Source organism: Lonchura striata, chromosome 9, assembly GCF_046129695.1.
Source record: "Lonchura striata isolate bLonStr1 chromosome 9, bLonStr1.mat, whole genome shotgun sequence".
Classification (NCBI taxonomy): domain Eukaryota; kingdom Metazoa; phylum Chordata; class Aves; order Passeriformes; family Estrildidae; genus Lonchura; species Lonchura striata.
The window spans coordinates 434678-449227 of NC_134611.1; the positions used below are offsets into that span (position 1 = coordinate 434678).

General features: G+C 42.9%; 1 protein-coding gene across 5 annotated transcripts in view; it reads right to left on the reverse strand.

Moving 5' to 3' along the window:
• Positions 1-14550, reverse strand: part of DNM3 (dynamin 3) — a 169226-nt gene that overhangs the window by 13628 nt on the left and 141048 nt on the right. For all 5 annotated transcript variants that reach the window (XM_021545820.2, XM_021545819.2, XM_077785251.1 and 2 more), the window contains 3 exons: positions 10994-11158; positions 6722-6948; positions 5296-5529 (listed from right to left, as the gene is read on the reverse strand). In XM_021545820.2, the coding sequence (XP_021401495.1) occupies positions 5296-5529; positions 6722-6948; positions 10994-11158 (626 nt within the window). The remainder of the gene's footprint in view (positions 1-5295; positions 5530-6721; positions 6949-10993; positions 11159-14550) is intronic.

Below are 14550 nucleotides of genomic sequence, written 5' to 3' on the forward strand. Positions count from 1 at the left end.
AGTTCTGTGCAAATGCCATTCCAAATTTCTCATAAGATCAGTACTGCAGAATTACAATGAAACTGCCAGACTTGTTGTCTTGTGACATTTTACATGTTTTTACAACCTGCTGGGACCTGCTTTCTGGCCAAGCCCTCCAATACTTATCCTCATGCAGAATGCTCCTTCCTTCAGTGCTTCTGTTGTCCCTCTTCATTGCAGGGGGGTTGGACTAGATGACCTTTAAAGGTCCCTTTCAAACCAAAGGATTCAGTGATTCTATTCTTTGATTCCACCCTATGACCAAAGTTGCAAGATGAGCCCCAGGTTTGCACCTGGGAGTGTGACTGCCCCAAACAGTGGAGCTCGTGTTTCTCATGCGTGTCACAGCCACTGCCACCAGGCTGCTGTTAAGAAAGATTGCCAAATATTGCATTCTATGGCTTGAAAACTGTCTGAAAAGCTCTTCATGACAGAAATGCAAGGTGACAGCTCTACAAAGGTGGCAGGGAAGGGATAAGCTGGAAAGAAACCAAGACAAGATGGTGAGAAGGAAAGGAAGGAAGACATGGGGAAGGGAGACAAATGTACCAGGCAGGAAACCAAGTGAAAGGAAGAAGTGAAAGAGGAAGCAAACAGGATGGTCAAGAAAGGGACAGAGAGAAAAGGCTGAGAAAAAAAGGGAAAATAGTGAAAAAGGACCCAGTGGAGGAGGGGAAAATGCAAAGCTTCTTTCTGAGAGATAAGAGAAAATAAATGGAGTCTGCTGCTGCTCAAAGCAGCTGGCAGCAGAAGTAACATATTACTGGGTGTGCATTTCAACAAGAAATGTACATTAGACTGGTAACAAATTACACAGGGCTGTCCTCCCTCCGGGCAGAGATCTCAGAAATAATAACTGATATTCTCCTAAGTCATGTGATTTTGGGGTCCTCGGACAGGCAGAGCTGGAAACATACTGACTACAGAAGGGCAGTGTCCCCCCGGGAGGGGCTCTGCCTTTGCCCACGTAGCTGTATATTCTTTTGATCACAGACATGAGACGCAGAATGAAATTAAATTATTCTTTGGCTTTCTTTTCTCCTGAGGTTCAGCAGGAATTTGAATTCCGTCCATGTAACACTTTTGTCTCTTTGCTCGCATGAAACAATCCTAATTGCAGACTATACTTTTTGAATATGACTTCTGCCAAAGATCCATTCAAAGAGGACAGAGAGCTGTGCTCTCCTACTTGGGTGTTCAGATTCAGATCATGCAAGTCAGCATGCAAACACTCTAAGGTGGGCTCTCACTCATCCTGCCAGAAGAATTTGGTGCAATGCCTATTTGATTACAATTTATATTCCATTAAAAAATACAGTAGTAAGCTTTTAAGGCTGCACGGTCAAACTTTCAGGAGAAGGAAGATTCCCAGGCTCAGGCAGGATAACCCTTCTGGCCTTATATGCCTATGCACTATGACAGATTTTATTCAGAGGATCATGTGCAATTTTTGCACAGAATCTCCTTATCATTCAATGCACAGGGTTAGACATTTCGTTAAATGTTTTTAAAGAACTCTAATCCATAAAAATCCATCAGAGAAAACTTCATGAATGGTTGATATTTGGCAATCAAAGAGTTGAGTGGGAGCCTGTGGGCCGGGACACATCAGGCAGTAATGCTTTCTGCTCTGCTCCTGACTTTGAAAGTTTTTAACTGCAATTACTGTCAGGTAAAAGTACCTTTTTCTGCCAGTTTGGCAGAATTATGTAATGGTGGCTTACAAGGTAGATTAGATAAGCACAGCAGGCGATGGAATTCGTCTTGGTGGCATAACAAAGGGGAGCTGCAGAACTGCCACCAGCCCTTCCCTGCTGGCTGGCTGTGGGTGGAATTGTAAATTGTAGGGACAGCGTGTGAGCAGCACAACGTGAATTTTCTCCCCACGACTCGCCTCACATGTAAAGACCGGCCCCAGCCCTGGGGAGCAGCCCCAGCCTGCCTGAGGGTGACACACATGCTCCAGGGTTTCACCTCCTGTGGGGTCACCTTAGTCTCAGTGACTAAGCCAGGAACCATCTCCAGGGCTGTGTTGGGAAAGCCCTGGTGAATCCACAGCAGCACTGCGGAGCAGGACACAGGGAAAAGGGCAGCGCCCTTCCACCCCCACAAACGCCAAGGGTTCTGCTGCCAAGAGAAAAAACATCTCCAATTCTATTGTTTTCCTTGTGGCAAAGCTGAGATTCCCATTCAGGACATTAAAAAGCTAAAAATCAGGCATCCACAGTAGAACTTAAACTGGTCAAGATCAAGCTTTCCGCACAGACAGGCAAACACACATCAGGGTGAGCTGAAGTGCTTCTAATGCCTGCCTAAAGCCATCCTACCAAAGCAAGCACACAGCTGCATTTTCTTTCAAAATACTACTGAAGCCTTTTAAAAGAGAGAGGGAATAATCCAGATTCTGGCAATGGGGAATATTTCACAAATCTTATATGCTTTGGCATCAAGCCCTTAAAGCCAGGGGCATTTACTCACAGGCTTTGCTGGGAGAGATCCACCCACCTCAAGTGGGATTAATTAAAAGAGGCATGTATCATGCAAATAGTTTCTGTTTCCTTACAGAAATATTCAGAGCACATAACCCAAACCAGCTTTAGAATCAGAGCGAAGCAAGGAAGAAAATTACTTCCTGCTCTCCTAACTCTTTTCCTTTCCCTGTACATTAAGGGAGGAACAGTGAGAAAATGCCGACAGCTCACCATTTCTGTACAATTTCTTTGAAAAATGCTAATAAAGTAGAAGAAAAAAAAAAAACCCTGTGTTTTCAAAGACAGAGGCTGTATCTCATGGTGAGGTGCCAAATTTTCCACATCAAAGGTGTGCTGATCTGCTCATTGGACAAGGAGAGTCCAAGTCTTACCCCTGAAAATGATCTTTCTATCTTAAGGCAGAACAGGAGAAAATGGAAATTTTGTATTTCTTCAGCCTGTCAGGATTTTCAGCTCCATGAAATAGGGACAGGGGCTGCAACAGAACGCTCCTTTGGAAAGTGAGTTAAACTTGAAAAGTACTACTTTCTTCTCAGGAAGCTAAACTATTTCCCTAGATAAGAGAGATCCCAACACTTCAAAGAATCACTGCAGAAAATAATGGTGGAACAGTCAGAGCACAGAGCCCCAGTTCAAAAATAAGTCACAGAGAAAGCTCAAGTTTCCACAAGAACTCTTCCTCAGAACTTTTTTTTTCCCTTTTAATATCTCAGACCCATTTTCTGAGTCAATTTCCTATGATCCTGCAAAGGCTGTTATTAAAACCAGACCAAGCGTAGCTGAAATTCCAGGGCTCAAAAGAAACATTTAATAGGCGCAGGAGCTGGCCACACTGTCCCCCTCAGGTGATTTCCCCTGCAGCCCCTTCCCTGGGATTTCCTCCCTCGCAGTTTAGTCAGCAGAAGAAACCTGAAGTTTCAGCAGAATGGCAAACCCTTCCTTCATTCTTTAGCAGTTGAGTTTTTTTCTGTTTGAGGCTTTCATAGCTCTAAAAGAGAGAACTAGGATCTAGTCCAGAAGATGTGTATTGCAGATTATTTTTTTCCACAAAAATGTCAGGCAGTCTCACATTCAATTCTGTAGCCAGCTACAGTATTTTAAAATCACTGACCTCCTTTATCCGCCACTGCTTTTCATGCCACCAGTGGCGGTCCCAAACTGAGTTGTTCCCAGGCTGCTTACCCATGTGTCTTTTGCGTGCTAGAAAATTCCTTTCTGGTCTCCATCCCACCTATCACTTTGGCATGAAGAAGATGGTCAGCAGGCATGCTCTTGGCAAGGCACCTGGGAAAGCAGTGTCCATGCACAACCACGGCGGGCAGGGGAAGGAGCCGTGCAGGTTGACAGGGCAGGGGACAGGAGCCATGGTTCTCTCTGGTGGCACAGCTGGCACAACTGCACCTCATCCCTGCATCCCAGTGATTTGGCCTCTGATGGCACACAGGAAGCAGCAGGGCCAGCGCCCTTTGGCTCAGCCCCAGGCTCTCCCAGCAAGGGGCTGCTCCTTGGGCTCTTCCCTTCCAGCACAAAGTTTGGAAAGGCAATTCCAGGTTTCTCCCCAGCGGTCCCTGCTGCAAGCTACAGGATATCCACTAAGGTGAAAGAGTGTTTCATGGCTGGGCATTGATGCAACAATGCCCTTTTCATAGCAAATATATAAAAATACTTCATTCCTTTGATATACCTCATTTATTTATGCTTTCTATTATAAAGGGTAATTATATTATAAACACTGAGCCTCAAATTTAAGTTACTGACAACTACGACAGATCTCACCTATTTAAAAGAAAATTCTTCTCCAAAGCGTCTCTTCTCAATTACCATTTCTAAAATTGAAAATGTGCACATTTTATTTTTGTTCCTATTTAGCTGGTTCTTTTTCCCCCCAAACTGTGAGTGCTTTCAATGTAACAGTCAATTTATCAAAAATGGAGAAACCCCTTTGTTCCAACATTGCTTTATCTGCCCACGCCTCTCATAATTTAGAAAGTTAATGAATCCCTCAGAATCAGAGGTTTTAATATATATATATATGTAAGTGATTATGTGTATTACATCATTGTGAAAATAAACATGGAGGACATTCTATTCATATAACATATAAAAAAGCAGTTAATGCCATAGCAAATTATACAATATGCAAAGCTACTTTAAAAGGTCCTGATAAATGCAAAGCCCTAGGAAGGGAAGGAAATAATGCACTGAAGACAATCTTGTTCCTTAACTAATTGCTTGGTACCATATGATGTACTCTGTCCAACAACTAGGGACTGTTTTCAACTCTCTGGAAATTAATGGCTTTGCAGGACAAGAATCAGACTCCCAGCAGTTTGTTCCACTGGTTCTACAAGAATTGCTCTTGTTCTCTCCCAGGAGAGCCCCTGCTTCCTCTGGTGAGGGTTCAGAAGGGCAGAAGTGAGGAGCTGCCCCTCTCCTCATGGGTGTAGGAGACCTCTCTCTCTCTCTCTCTCTCTCTCTCTCTCTCAGCCCTCATGAGGGTACAACACAACCAGAACTGGGGTTCTCAATGTGAGCAAATCAGGGTCTTCCAACCAACTGATGAAGCTTTTGAAATTAAAAGATCTTCCTATCTTTTCAAACGGGATATGTGCTAAAAAATGATTCCATCAAACACCTTTGACTGTGCAGGGAATGCCCAGTTTTGCTTTCCTACAAGACTTTCTCAGCAGCAGCGCTCGCCTTCCCACCCAGGGAGCAGTGCAGAGTCTGTCATGCCAGAGGGAGAGAACCATGCCACCACTAGGAACACCAAACCTCTTACCTTGGCACGCTGGGAGGAGCCCGGCTGGGCCGAGAGGGAACCTGGGGAGGTCCTCCATGTGCTTCAGCACTGGGAAATGGAGGCAGAGGTCCTGGGCGGAACGGGACCGGGGGAGCCCCCGACTGAGGGCCTGGAGAGGGGATGGCAGGAGCGGGTCCTCGGCCAGATAAAGGTCTGGTTGGGGGATTGTTCAGTGTAGGTCTCCTTGGAGTTGAAGGACTTGGAGGAGGTGATCTGGTGAAATATCAGAGATTTTAAAAGTTCAGTAAGGTAGGGGTGCAGGTTTTGGGTTTGCTTTGATGTACTGTATTTTACTTTAAACAATACTTAAGACTTACGACAGATGTTTTTTTATTGGCATTTTCCTTTGCTGTCAGTGTCAGAGGATCACATACAATTAAGACTCACGTTTCCCACTGACAGCATACAAGCAAAGAGGTGAATAAAATGGCTTTTATTATGCAAGTCCTAATAATGTTTTGTTAAGTGGAATTTCTAGGACATGGAGCCTGACATGCTGAATTATTATAACAGCTTGCAAAAAGAGGCCAAGTGGATACACAACTGAGGTGACAGAAGCAGCTGCTATTTGAAGCATCAGAGAAGATTTAAGTCCAATGGACAGTCTTTTGCGAGGTAAATATCCTGTATGGTGCTCACAGAAACATACCCACAGAATAGGTGGGTATGTTTATATATATAAACCTTCCCACATTTTATATGGGAAATATTTGGGAAAATGTTTTGATTTTTTTCACAGATATCATTAAGACCTGAAGGAGCATCTTCCCAAAAGGACAGGCAGGGAGGGAGCTCCTGATCTTGTTGGAACCCTGGTTACTGAGAATTTGAGACTTTCTGTGCTGACAGACTCTGACCCCCAGAAGAGCACTGCATATGACCTGAGGCCATAGAGAAAGCTTCCAAAATTGAATGATAGCACTGGGATTATGGTTGTGGAGTTTGAACAGAAGTGTGTAATATCATACAGTAGAAAACTTACAGTTCAAAGTTTTAGAATATAGTAATATATATAAGACAAGATAGAAGTTTTAAGACAGAAGCTAATCCTTCTTCTTCACCTCCTTCTTCGTGAGTTTGAGCAGTGTTGTAAAATTAAATAAAAAAGTCCTCATTGCGAGTCACGAGTAATTAGTTATTGAGTTAAAAGTAAAAATAATTTAAGTGTCATTTCTTTATTAGCCAGTTCACCCTTAAAAAGCCTTGTAGAAAAAGAAATACAACTCCATTTTTAGTTTGTTAGAGTGAACTCACAGTTCATAAAACCGCAATAGAGATAAAGCCCGATAAACAGCCCAACAAAAAATACCATCTCACGCGTTTACTCCCAAGCTTAACTGAAAAGAATCAGAGGCAGCGCTGGTGCCGGGCTGCCTGTCCCGAGGCTGTGCTGTGAGGTGCTGACCTGCGTGCCTGCTGCAGCCAGGAGTCGTCCACGGGCGGCGGAGCCGGCGTGGACACGGTGCTGGTGCTGATGTCGCCGATGATGGCCAGCGCCTCCTGCAGCGCCTGGTACACGCGCAGGGTCTCGTCCCGCCGCTGCGCCTGCTCCGCCGACTCCTCCATCAGGGTGTTCTGGTCCTCGGAAGAATACAGGTGAGCCAGCAGCTCTGCGTTGATGAATTCTTTTACCTGTTTCATCAGACAGAAGAATAAAAGAATCCTAAACCACCAAAGAAAGAAACAAAAGTCTCTACGGAAAATACAATGCTGAACGAATACAGGGGGAGATCAGTGGAAGCAGATTTCATTAGTTTCTCCTACTACCTTACACCAGTTCTGCTGCAGTTCTGCCTCTCTGAGGTGACACCTCTGCTTACAGTTCATTTCCCAACAGCTCCCAGGAGCCAGCTGGCATTTTGGGCCCTTTCTAAGGGCTGACTGGGAGGTAAATGGCAGTACCATCAGATATAAATTCCCCAGGGAATGGGAGTTTTCAGGCTTTATGACATACCTGTCAATTGCTTTCTTAGCAACAATTTACCCTACTGTAGACAGCGTCTTTCATTTTCCAGCAAGTCTGTCAGATTCTGAATAACCCATCCACACACATTCAAACTGAAGGGAGAAGTCTCCAAGTAATCTAATTTACTATATTGATTTCCTGCTATGCCTGCCCTGGTTATGGAAACCTGGGCCACATTAAGAGACATAAAAAGCTAGAGGTACTCTAATTAAATAAGACTGTGGTAAATAGACCAACTGCTGACCTACTAAATCCTTGCACTTGAGACTTGTTGCTGTTCTGATCTATTTCTCATCTGGTGCTTTGCTCCATAAAGCTTTTTTGAGCTGGAGATACTGATGCTAATACATTCCCAGGATTCTGATTACATAAACCCGAGCTCCGTTTGCTCATGAGTTTGTGCTAGTTTTGTGATTTAAAGCCTGACAGTGAGACTAAGGCAATGTTTGTGTTTAGACAAGGTCAGTGGGAGCAGTGAGCCAGCACAGCCACGGGACCCTTTCTGGTCACCAGCAACGAGCAGGCAGCCAGGACAGAGCTCAGAGGGAAACAACACCATACTGCCTGGGCTTGGCTGTCATTTCCCATTCACGTACGACAGGAGATGCACAAATTCTTAGCAAAGCCTGCAAAATTTTTCCATGAGTTTCATGCTGTTTTCCAGTAGATGGTACTGATCAAGAGCCAGAGTACACTACTTTCCTCGTGATTGCCAAAAACTCCACATTAAAAACAGATATCATAGTTAAACAGCATCACATTCTGCTCGATGAAATGAGCATTTTAATGGCATCACTTCAAAAAAAGAAGTCCTAAAATTAGATTAAGGCCAGAGCTGATTGTAAATGCATTGTTAAACCACAAATATCTGTTTGAAAAAAATCAGCCTGTGACAATTATCATGAGAAGTCCCTGTCTGTCACTGGCAGAGGATTTGAGTAAATCCCTGAACTCCTCTGGAAAGGGAGGACTGCTGTGTTAAGGATGGATCTTGAATCATCCTCCTGCCCTCCTGTGCTGTACCTAGGCAGAGAGAAATCTTCCATCAGAGCCATTTTCTCCAGCTTGGAAATGGAAGGGAAAGTGATGCTTTCTCATGTTTGCTCCTTTCTGGAAAGCAGACTCACGGGAATGATTTAAAACATTTTCCTTCACAAACATCAGGCCTGCAGTCAAAGCTGAACCATAGCAAGCATCCAAATGCCAGTTCCCCAAATCTGCCCTGGCACTCTGAAATGGGGCAAGGTGGGCTTGGAACCTCCTCAGTGGGAAGAGAACACATGGCACAGCCTCAAATGCAAACATAACCATTCCTTGACCTGCAGTTTGGCAGTAAGAGTCCTCTGGAGTTTTTCTCCTCAGCTGAGATCACTATCAGCATACACTGTTTATGGAGCATACACAGACTACTCTTAAGACCACCCCTCTTGTATAGTCCAGGATACCAAGGCACGATGAAATACAAATTTGTGTATGTGTTTTTTGTTTGGGCATGTTTAAATTGGTAATGGTAACTCAATGCAGTTCTGTGTGGTAAATGTATTTTCTTTTAAGGTAATCAACATCCACCCTAGGGGAAGACCAAGGGATGAACTTGGAATACAGCAATCTAAGCTTAGGCCCCAAAATATGCTCAGGGACAGCATGTAATTATTTTCTGTACACTGAGTTTGAATCTGATACTTTCCTTGAATTGTAAGTACTTGTTTATGGGCCCACAAAGTGGAGAGGAAGTTCTAAGAAAACTTGGGAGGTTGCAATTGTCATGGAAACAAATTCCTTGGGATCAATTTGTTTCCAGAGTTTTGGAGGCAACGTGATGGGGTAGCAGAAAATACAGAATATGTTCATTAAGGGGAAGGGAAAGTGTCTTCACTTAACTCCTGGTGGATGGATTGGACTTCTGAATACTCCAAGGAACACACACACAGCTTCACAGGACCCACCTTGCATCACAGTTCCACTCCTTTCCAGATCTTTGCACAACCTTTTGGCAGGGCTCAGCACTCTTGATTCAACCATTTCTTTCTCTTTTCAATAGCCCTGATTTTAAAAAATTGCTATTTTACCTGTTGTTTTCAATATGTTCATTTAACTGCCTATGCTGTACACAAAGAAATTAATTAATGCTTCTAGTGTCGCTCTTCACAGCTCTTTGAAATGCTTGGATTGTTTGCCACAAATTTAACCTCTAGGGTGGAGGTGTAGGCCTCAGCTCACCTGGAAGCCCAAATGCAGCTTGAGGTCAGCTGAAAGGTAGGTGATGTTTTAAGTGTGTGGTTTCTGTGTGCCAGCCTGGCAGGCTTTATCAGTGTCACCAACAGCTGATGAGACTGAAAGCACAGAATCTCACAGTAATCTACTTCTGAGGGATGCCTAACTTCAGAGACCCCTAAACAATTCCAGATGAGGAGGTGAGTGGCAGAAAATTTAATGTAAGCTTTCAAAAGCAACTGCTCACTGCTCTGCTGTTTATGAAATGAAAGCTACCCCAGCCTTTCCAAAGGCACTGGAGATAGGCTAAGTCAAAGCAGTGAGCTGCTAGCAATGATCTGGAAAGAGCAGTGGGGACAAACACTCAACTTCTGAAGTCTAGAGCATGGCTGATTTCCAGAAAACAAAAAAGGCACTTTCATTGTTCCCATGTTTTTTTGTAAAAACTCATTCATGACTAGAGCATTACTTAGATTCTGACTCCCCTAAACATGAAGAAGTTTAATGAAAAATCTCTTGCCCTCATGCAAAAATTCTGCTCATATTAAATGTACCAGGAAATCCCACTGAAATTTCCTGTCCAACCACCTAATTCTTAAGTGCAACACAAATTCCACAGGGCTAATGAAATCCATCAGATGAAGGCTAGAGGTGGCTCTGAGTCAAAAGTAAGTGCTACCTTCTAATCACACTTGCCTCACAGCATATTGCACTGGTAAAGGCTGACTGGTTTGATGACCTCTCAGAAATGGTGCTGCTCTGAACTAGCAGGGGCTGTGTGGGTCCCATCAGTAATTTGTATGGCAGCAGTGGCACTAATATTAAGCTTAGTTTTCAACAAGGTCCATTCAGAACTCTGCCAGGATGTGAAGGCTGAGATCCCACTGCAGTGGAAAAACAACAGTATCTCCAAGACGTTTTTTTAACCAAATAATCTTCAGATCTAAGAAAGACACACACAATAAATCAACCAACCACATCTGCTTATCTAAACAACAGTGTCTGAAGCTTCCAGATTTATTCCTTGAAAATAGAAACCTGAAAATATAAAGAAACCCAAACAAAATAAGAACTGCTTTATGAACCCTGACAAAGGCCTGCTGGTGGAAAATCAAGAAAGCACAACTCTGCTCTACTGCTCTCAGAGGCTGCCCACACAAAGCTCCCAATTCCTTTTCCTGTTCTATCAAAAGCAAGACATCAAATAAAAACCAAAACAAAACCACCTTGATTTACCTTTAAATAATATCTTCTGTTCTGATTAATATGTAAATTAATTCTTTAGGATTTTGGGATAAGCACTCAAGGCAGTGTGCCAACCTTCAAGAAGGCTGCAGAACTTCCAAGTACTACGGAATATTGGAATATTTTGTCTACGAGTGTGACATTAAGTCTTCTCTTTAGTACCTGCTGTTGCTGCTGTGTTCCAGAGGTGTGTTTGAGAGTGAGAGACTGACAGACACGCTGAACTAATTTAGAAGCATGGCTGCTACTTACATTATTGATCATGAGGTGCATGATTGTTTTCGGGATCAGATCTCGGATACATTTGTTAATAATAGACATGTAGGAGTCCACAAGATTTCGAATTGTCTCCACTTGTCTTTCCAGCTGGGGATCCATTGAAAAATTATCTGCTTGGCCATTCTCTTCAGTTTCAGTCTACAAAAAAAAAAAAAAAAAAAAAAAAAAAAAGCCTTTGAGATTGCAGTAAACTTGAAATGCATTGGGGGGAAAACCCCTGGACTTACACTGTACTAATCCAGCAACATAACTCAGACAAAGACTATCCACAGGTTAAAATATGAAGTCTTGGCTTGTTTAACATTAGTGTTCAGCATCATGACATTTGGACCTTTAAAATTTAATGCTAAATGAGACCTTCTGCACAAAGTACATGTATGTATTTCCACACAAATTTGCAATTTTATGTTAAAGAAAGTTTTCAGACAAAGATGCATGGTAGTAAATATCACACCAAAAAATTATTCCAGCTCACTTACTGCAATACTTATCAAATCTTTTACCATTCACATTCAGCCAGATGGACTTATGCAAGAAAGCAGGATCAGAAGTCTGGATTTTGAATATTATCCTTCTGTAGGTTAAACCCACCCTTGTTATTTGAGGCTAACTACTTTGTGACAAATTTTGCAGTTCAGTCTCAGACTTGTTAGATGTGAATAGCACCTATATAAAAAGGTTTTATAAAAGGTAACAGCAAAAGCATCATTGCCCAAGGCTGGATTATATATTTGAGGTCTCTTTTTCACTGGATAGAAAAAAACTTCTTTGTATGTCAACAGCTGACCCAATTAAATACCAGGAACTTTAACTGGAAGCTAAAAGGCCTATACTTTGCTTCAGTCTGGCCTGTATAAATATAGGAAAACCTAAAGAAAAATAGTAACCTTTTGGTGAAAATCAAACTGCTGCTTGAAGCTCAAAGATGCCAAAAGAATGGAATTTTTACCCAGAGAGTACAAAGAACAACAGTCCCCAAACTCTGATATCAAACCTGAAAACAACTGCCAGAGCATTAATAGCACCAACTATAAAATCTAATCTGTTCTGTGGATACCTAGAAGCATAAAACCATAGAATCACAAAGTGCTTGGGGGCTGGAAGGGGCCATGCAACTCATGTTGTTCCAACCCTCCTTGCAGGCAGGGACACCTCCCACCACACCAGGCTGCTCAGTGCCCCATCCAACCTGGCCTTGGGCAGGAGGAACACGAAGAAACAGAAAGCACTTGCAACAAGGAAGAAGCCAATAAGGAGAAAAAGTTACGTATCAGCCAGAGCCCTGCCAGCACAATCCCATTTACAACGGAGCTTTTAGCTAAAATTGGCACATGGCTGGCGCTTTAAAGATTTCTGGAGCAGCAGAGATCAGTATCAAACCCACCAGTGAAAGGCCATTAGTGCTAAATATGCAAACATGTCACCAAAGAGGCTTCTCCCTGCAGGAAACTGGGCCAAGAAAGGATTCCTGGTTTCATGTCCCAGTGCAGAGTCTGCTTCTGCTCACGCAGCATTGACAGGTAGAGCACTTGTAACCTTTTAAACTACAGCTTGGTCAGTCCAGGCTAAAGGCAATGGCATGTTTGTGATGTGTTAAGTTCTAGCTTTGTTATGAAATAAGACCCAATGTACCATTTAGAAACAAAACTGAGTGTTTGTTAAAGAACTTTCAAAAGTACGGGTGAATTACTGGAAAAGCAGCTGATCTTTAAAAACAATTAACTGTGCTTCCTAAAAATCTTGTGACTGTGGAGGACACTGAAAGGGCTCTTGATCAAAACAGGGTTTTCAATGTTGTAATATTGGTAGACACTACCTTAAAAACCTTAATCTTTTGGTTAATAAACTGCATGTAGCCAAAAGTCACAGTGCAAAGGCTATTTACCTTAGCCTCCATGTCTGAAGAAAAACTAATGGTAATTTTCCCTGTGAAATACCAAATAAATAAAAAATCATACATCTTTCATATATCTGCATATTTGAGCCAAGTAACTGCAGAACAAAAATTTCCCCCTTCCCAGTTCCCCTGTATTTGACATCTGTTCTCTTTCTTTTCTTCTTTGCTGTCTATATAAACTGCAGTTAGTTCATGTATTTTTTTCCCTTTATTTTTTTCACTCTTCAAATTACAGATTGCAATAAGATTCCTAACTGGCTAAGCAGCAAAGTGACAGATGTTTATCATTATCCTCATCAAGAGAATATAAAGTAAAAATAGTAATTTGTCTCTGATCTTTAAGGCAAAGGGTAATAGTCTCTTGTTTGAAACTGTAACAGAGCTGACTTCATACTGTTGATTTATTTTCTCTGAAATCAAAAAAGATCAATCTTTCATGACTTTGCAGTAATTTATTATGAAAGCTTCTGGCCATAGTATTCTTAATGATTTGATGTCTCAACTGAAGGCTTTTCATGCCAGAAACCATCTTGTTTGCATCGCATCATGCAGATGGAAATCTGCTTCCCGCAGGTTTCTGTGCCCTCCAGGACACCTCCAAGCATTAGAAAACTTTCTTTGCTCAGCTGCCTCAGCTCCGTGCCAACAGCAGCAGCCAGAAATGAGGTTGCCTGGTAAGGCTGGGCATCCCAGCCATTCTTTCAGTGCAGCTTTTGTCTCTCTGAGCCTCACAGTGACCCCACCTTCAGTGCAGCTCATCCCTCAGCCCAAGCCCCTGTCCCTGTTTTTCACAGCATGGCTCCTGCTCAGTGAGTAAACCCAAAGCAGAACAAGAGAGCAAACCCACCCCCCCCAGCTCTCTGCCACTGCTAACAGCATGGCCAAGCTGAGCAGGGAGAACAAAGAAGGTGCAAACAGCTTTCCATGCCTTCTTTCCCAGCAGCCAAGGCAGTCCCAGTCCTTTCAGCTCCTCATCCCCAAGCCAGAACTCACAAGTTCCAGCACCAAGTGTTAAGCGGCAGCACATGAATCTGGACTAGGTTTTTAGTCAGTTGTCTCTTGCTTAATGCTGCTATTAATTGTTGACAGGAATGGAATATTGCTACTTCAAAGGAATGCAAGTGCAATTACTTTAGAGAGTTCTGCAAACCTCCAACAAAGAAAGCTAAGGAAGAAGCTAGAGTGCTAAAAAACAGGTAAAGGAAATGAATTCATCTGGGAAAACTCTAAATGAGAGTATGTGATGGAAACACGCCAAGGCTACAAAGAAGCAACAGGTGAAAAAAACGCAGCTGAAGAGAAGGTAAGGTGGGAGCCAGGGGGGTGCTTTCATATATCCTTTTACACACCCACAGACATCCTTCCCTTCTGCTCCCTGCACCAAAGATATCGATCCCTTGCGCTCTGCTGTGAGTCTCACCTGTCCTTCAGAAGCTGCTCTGTGATCCCTCCATCAAAAGCTGCTACTGAAACCCAGGGTACACCACTGCTGCTCTCCCACTTCCCTGCATTCACACACCTTCTGTACTAAGAATGTGTTAAGAATTAACTCATGTGTCATACAAGAGCAGACTAAAAACTGCCTGTGAAATCCAAACCACTTAAGTTTGTGGGAATTTTACTGCTGGCTGCA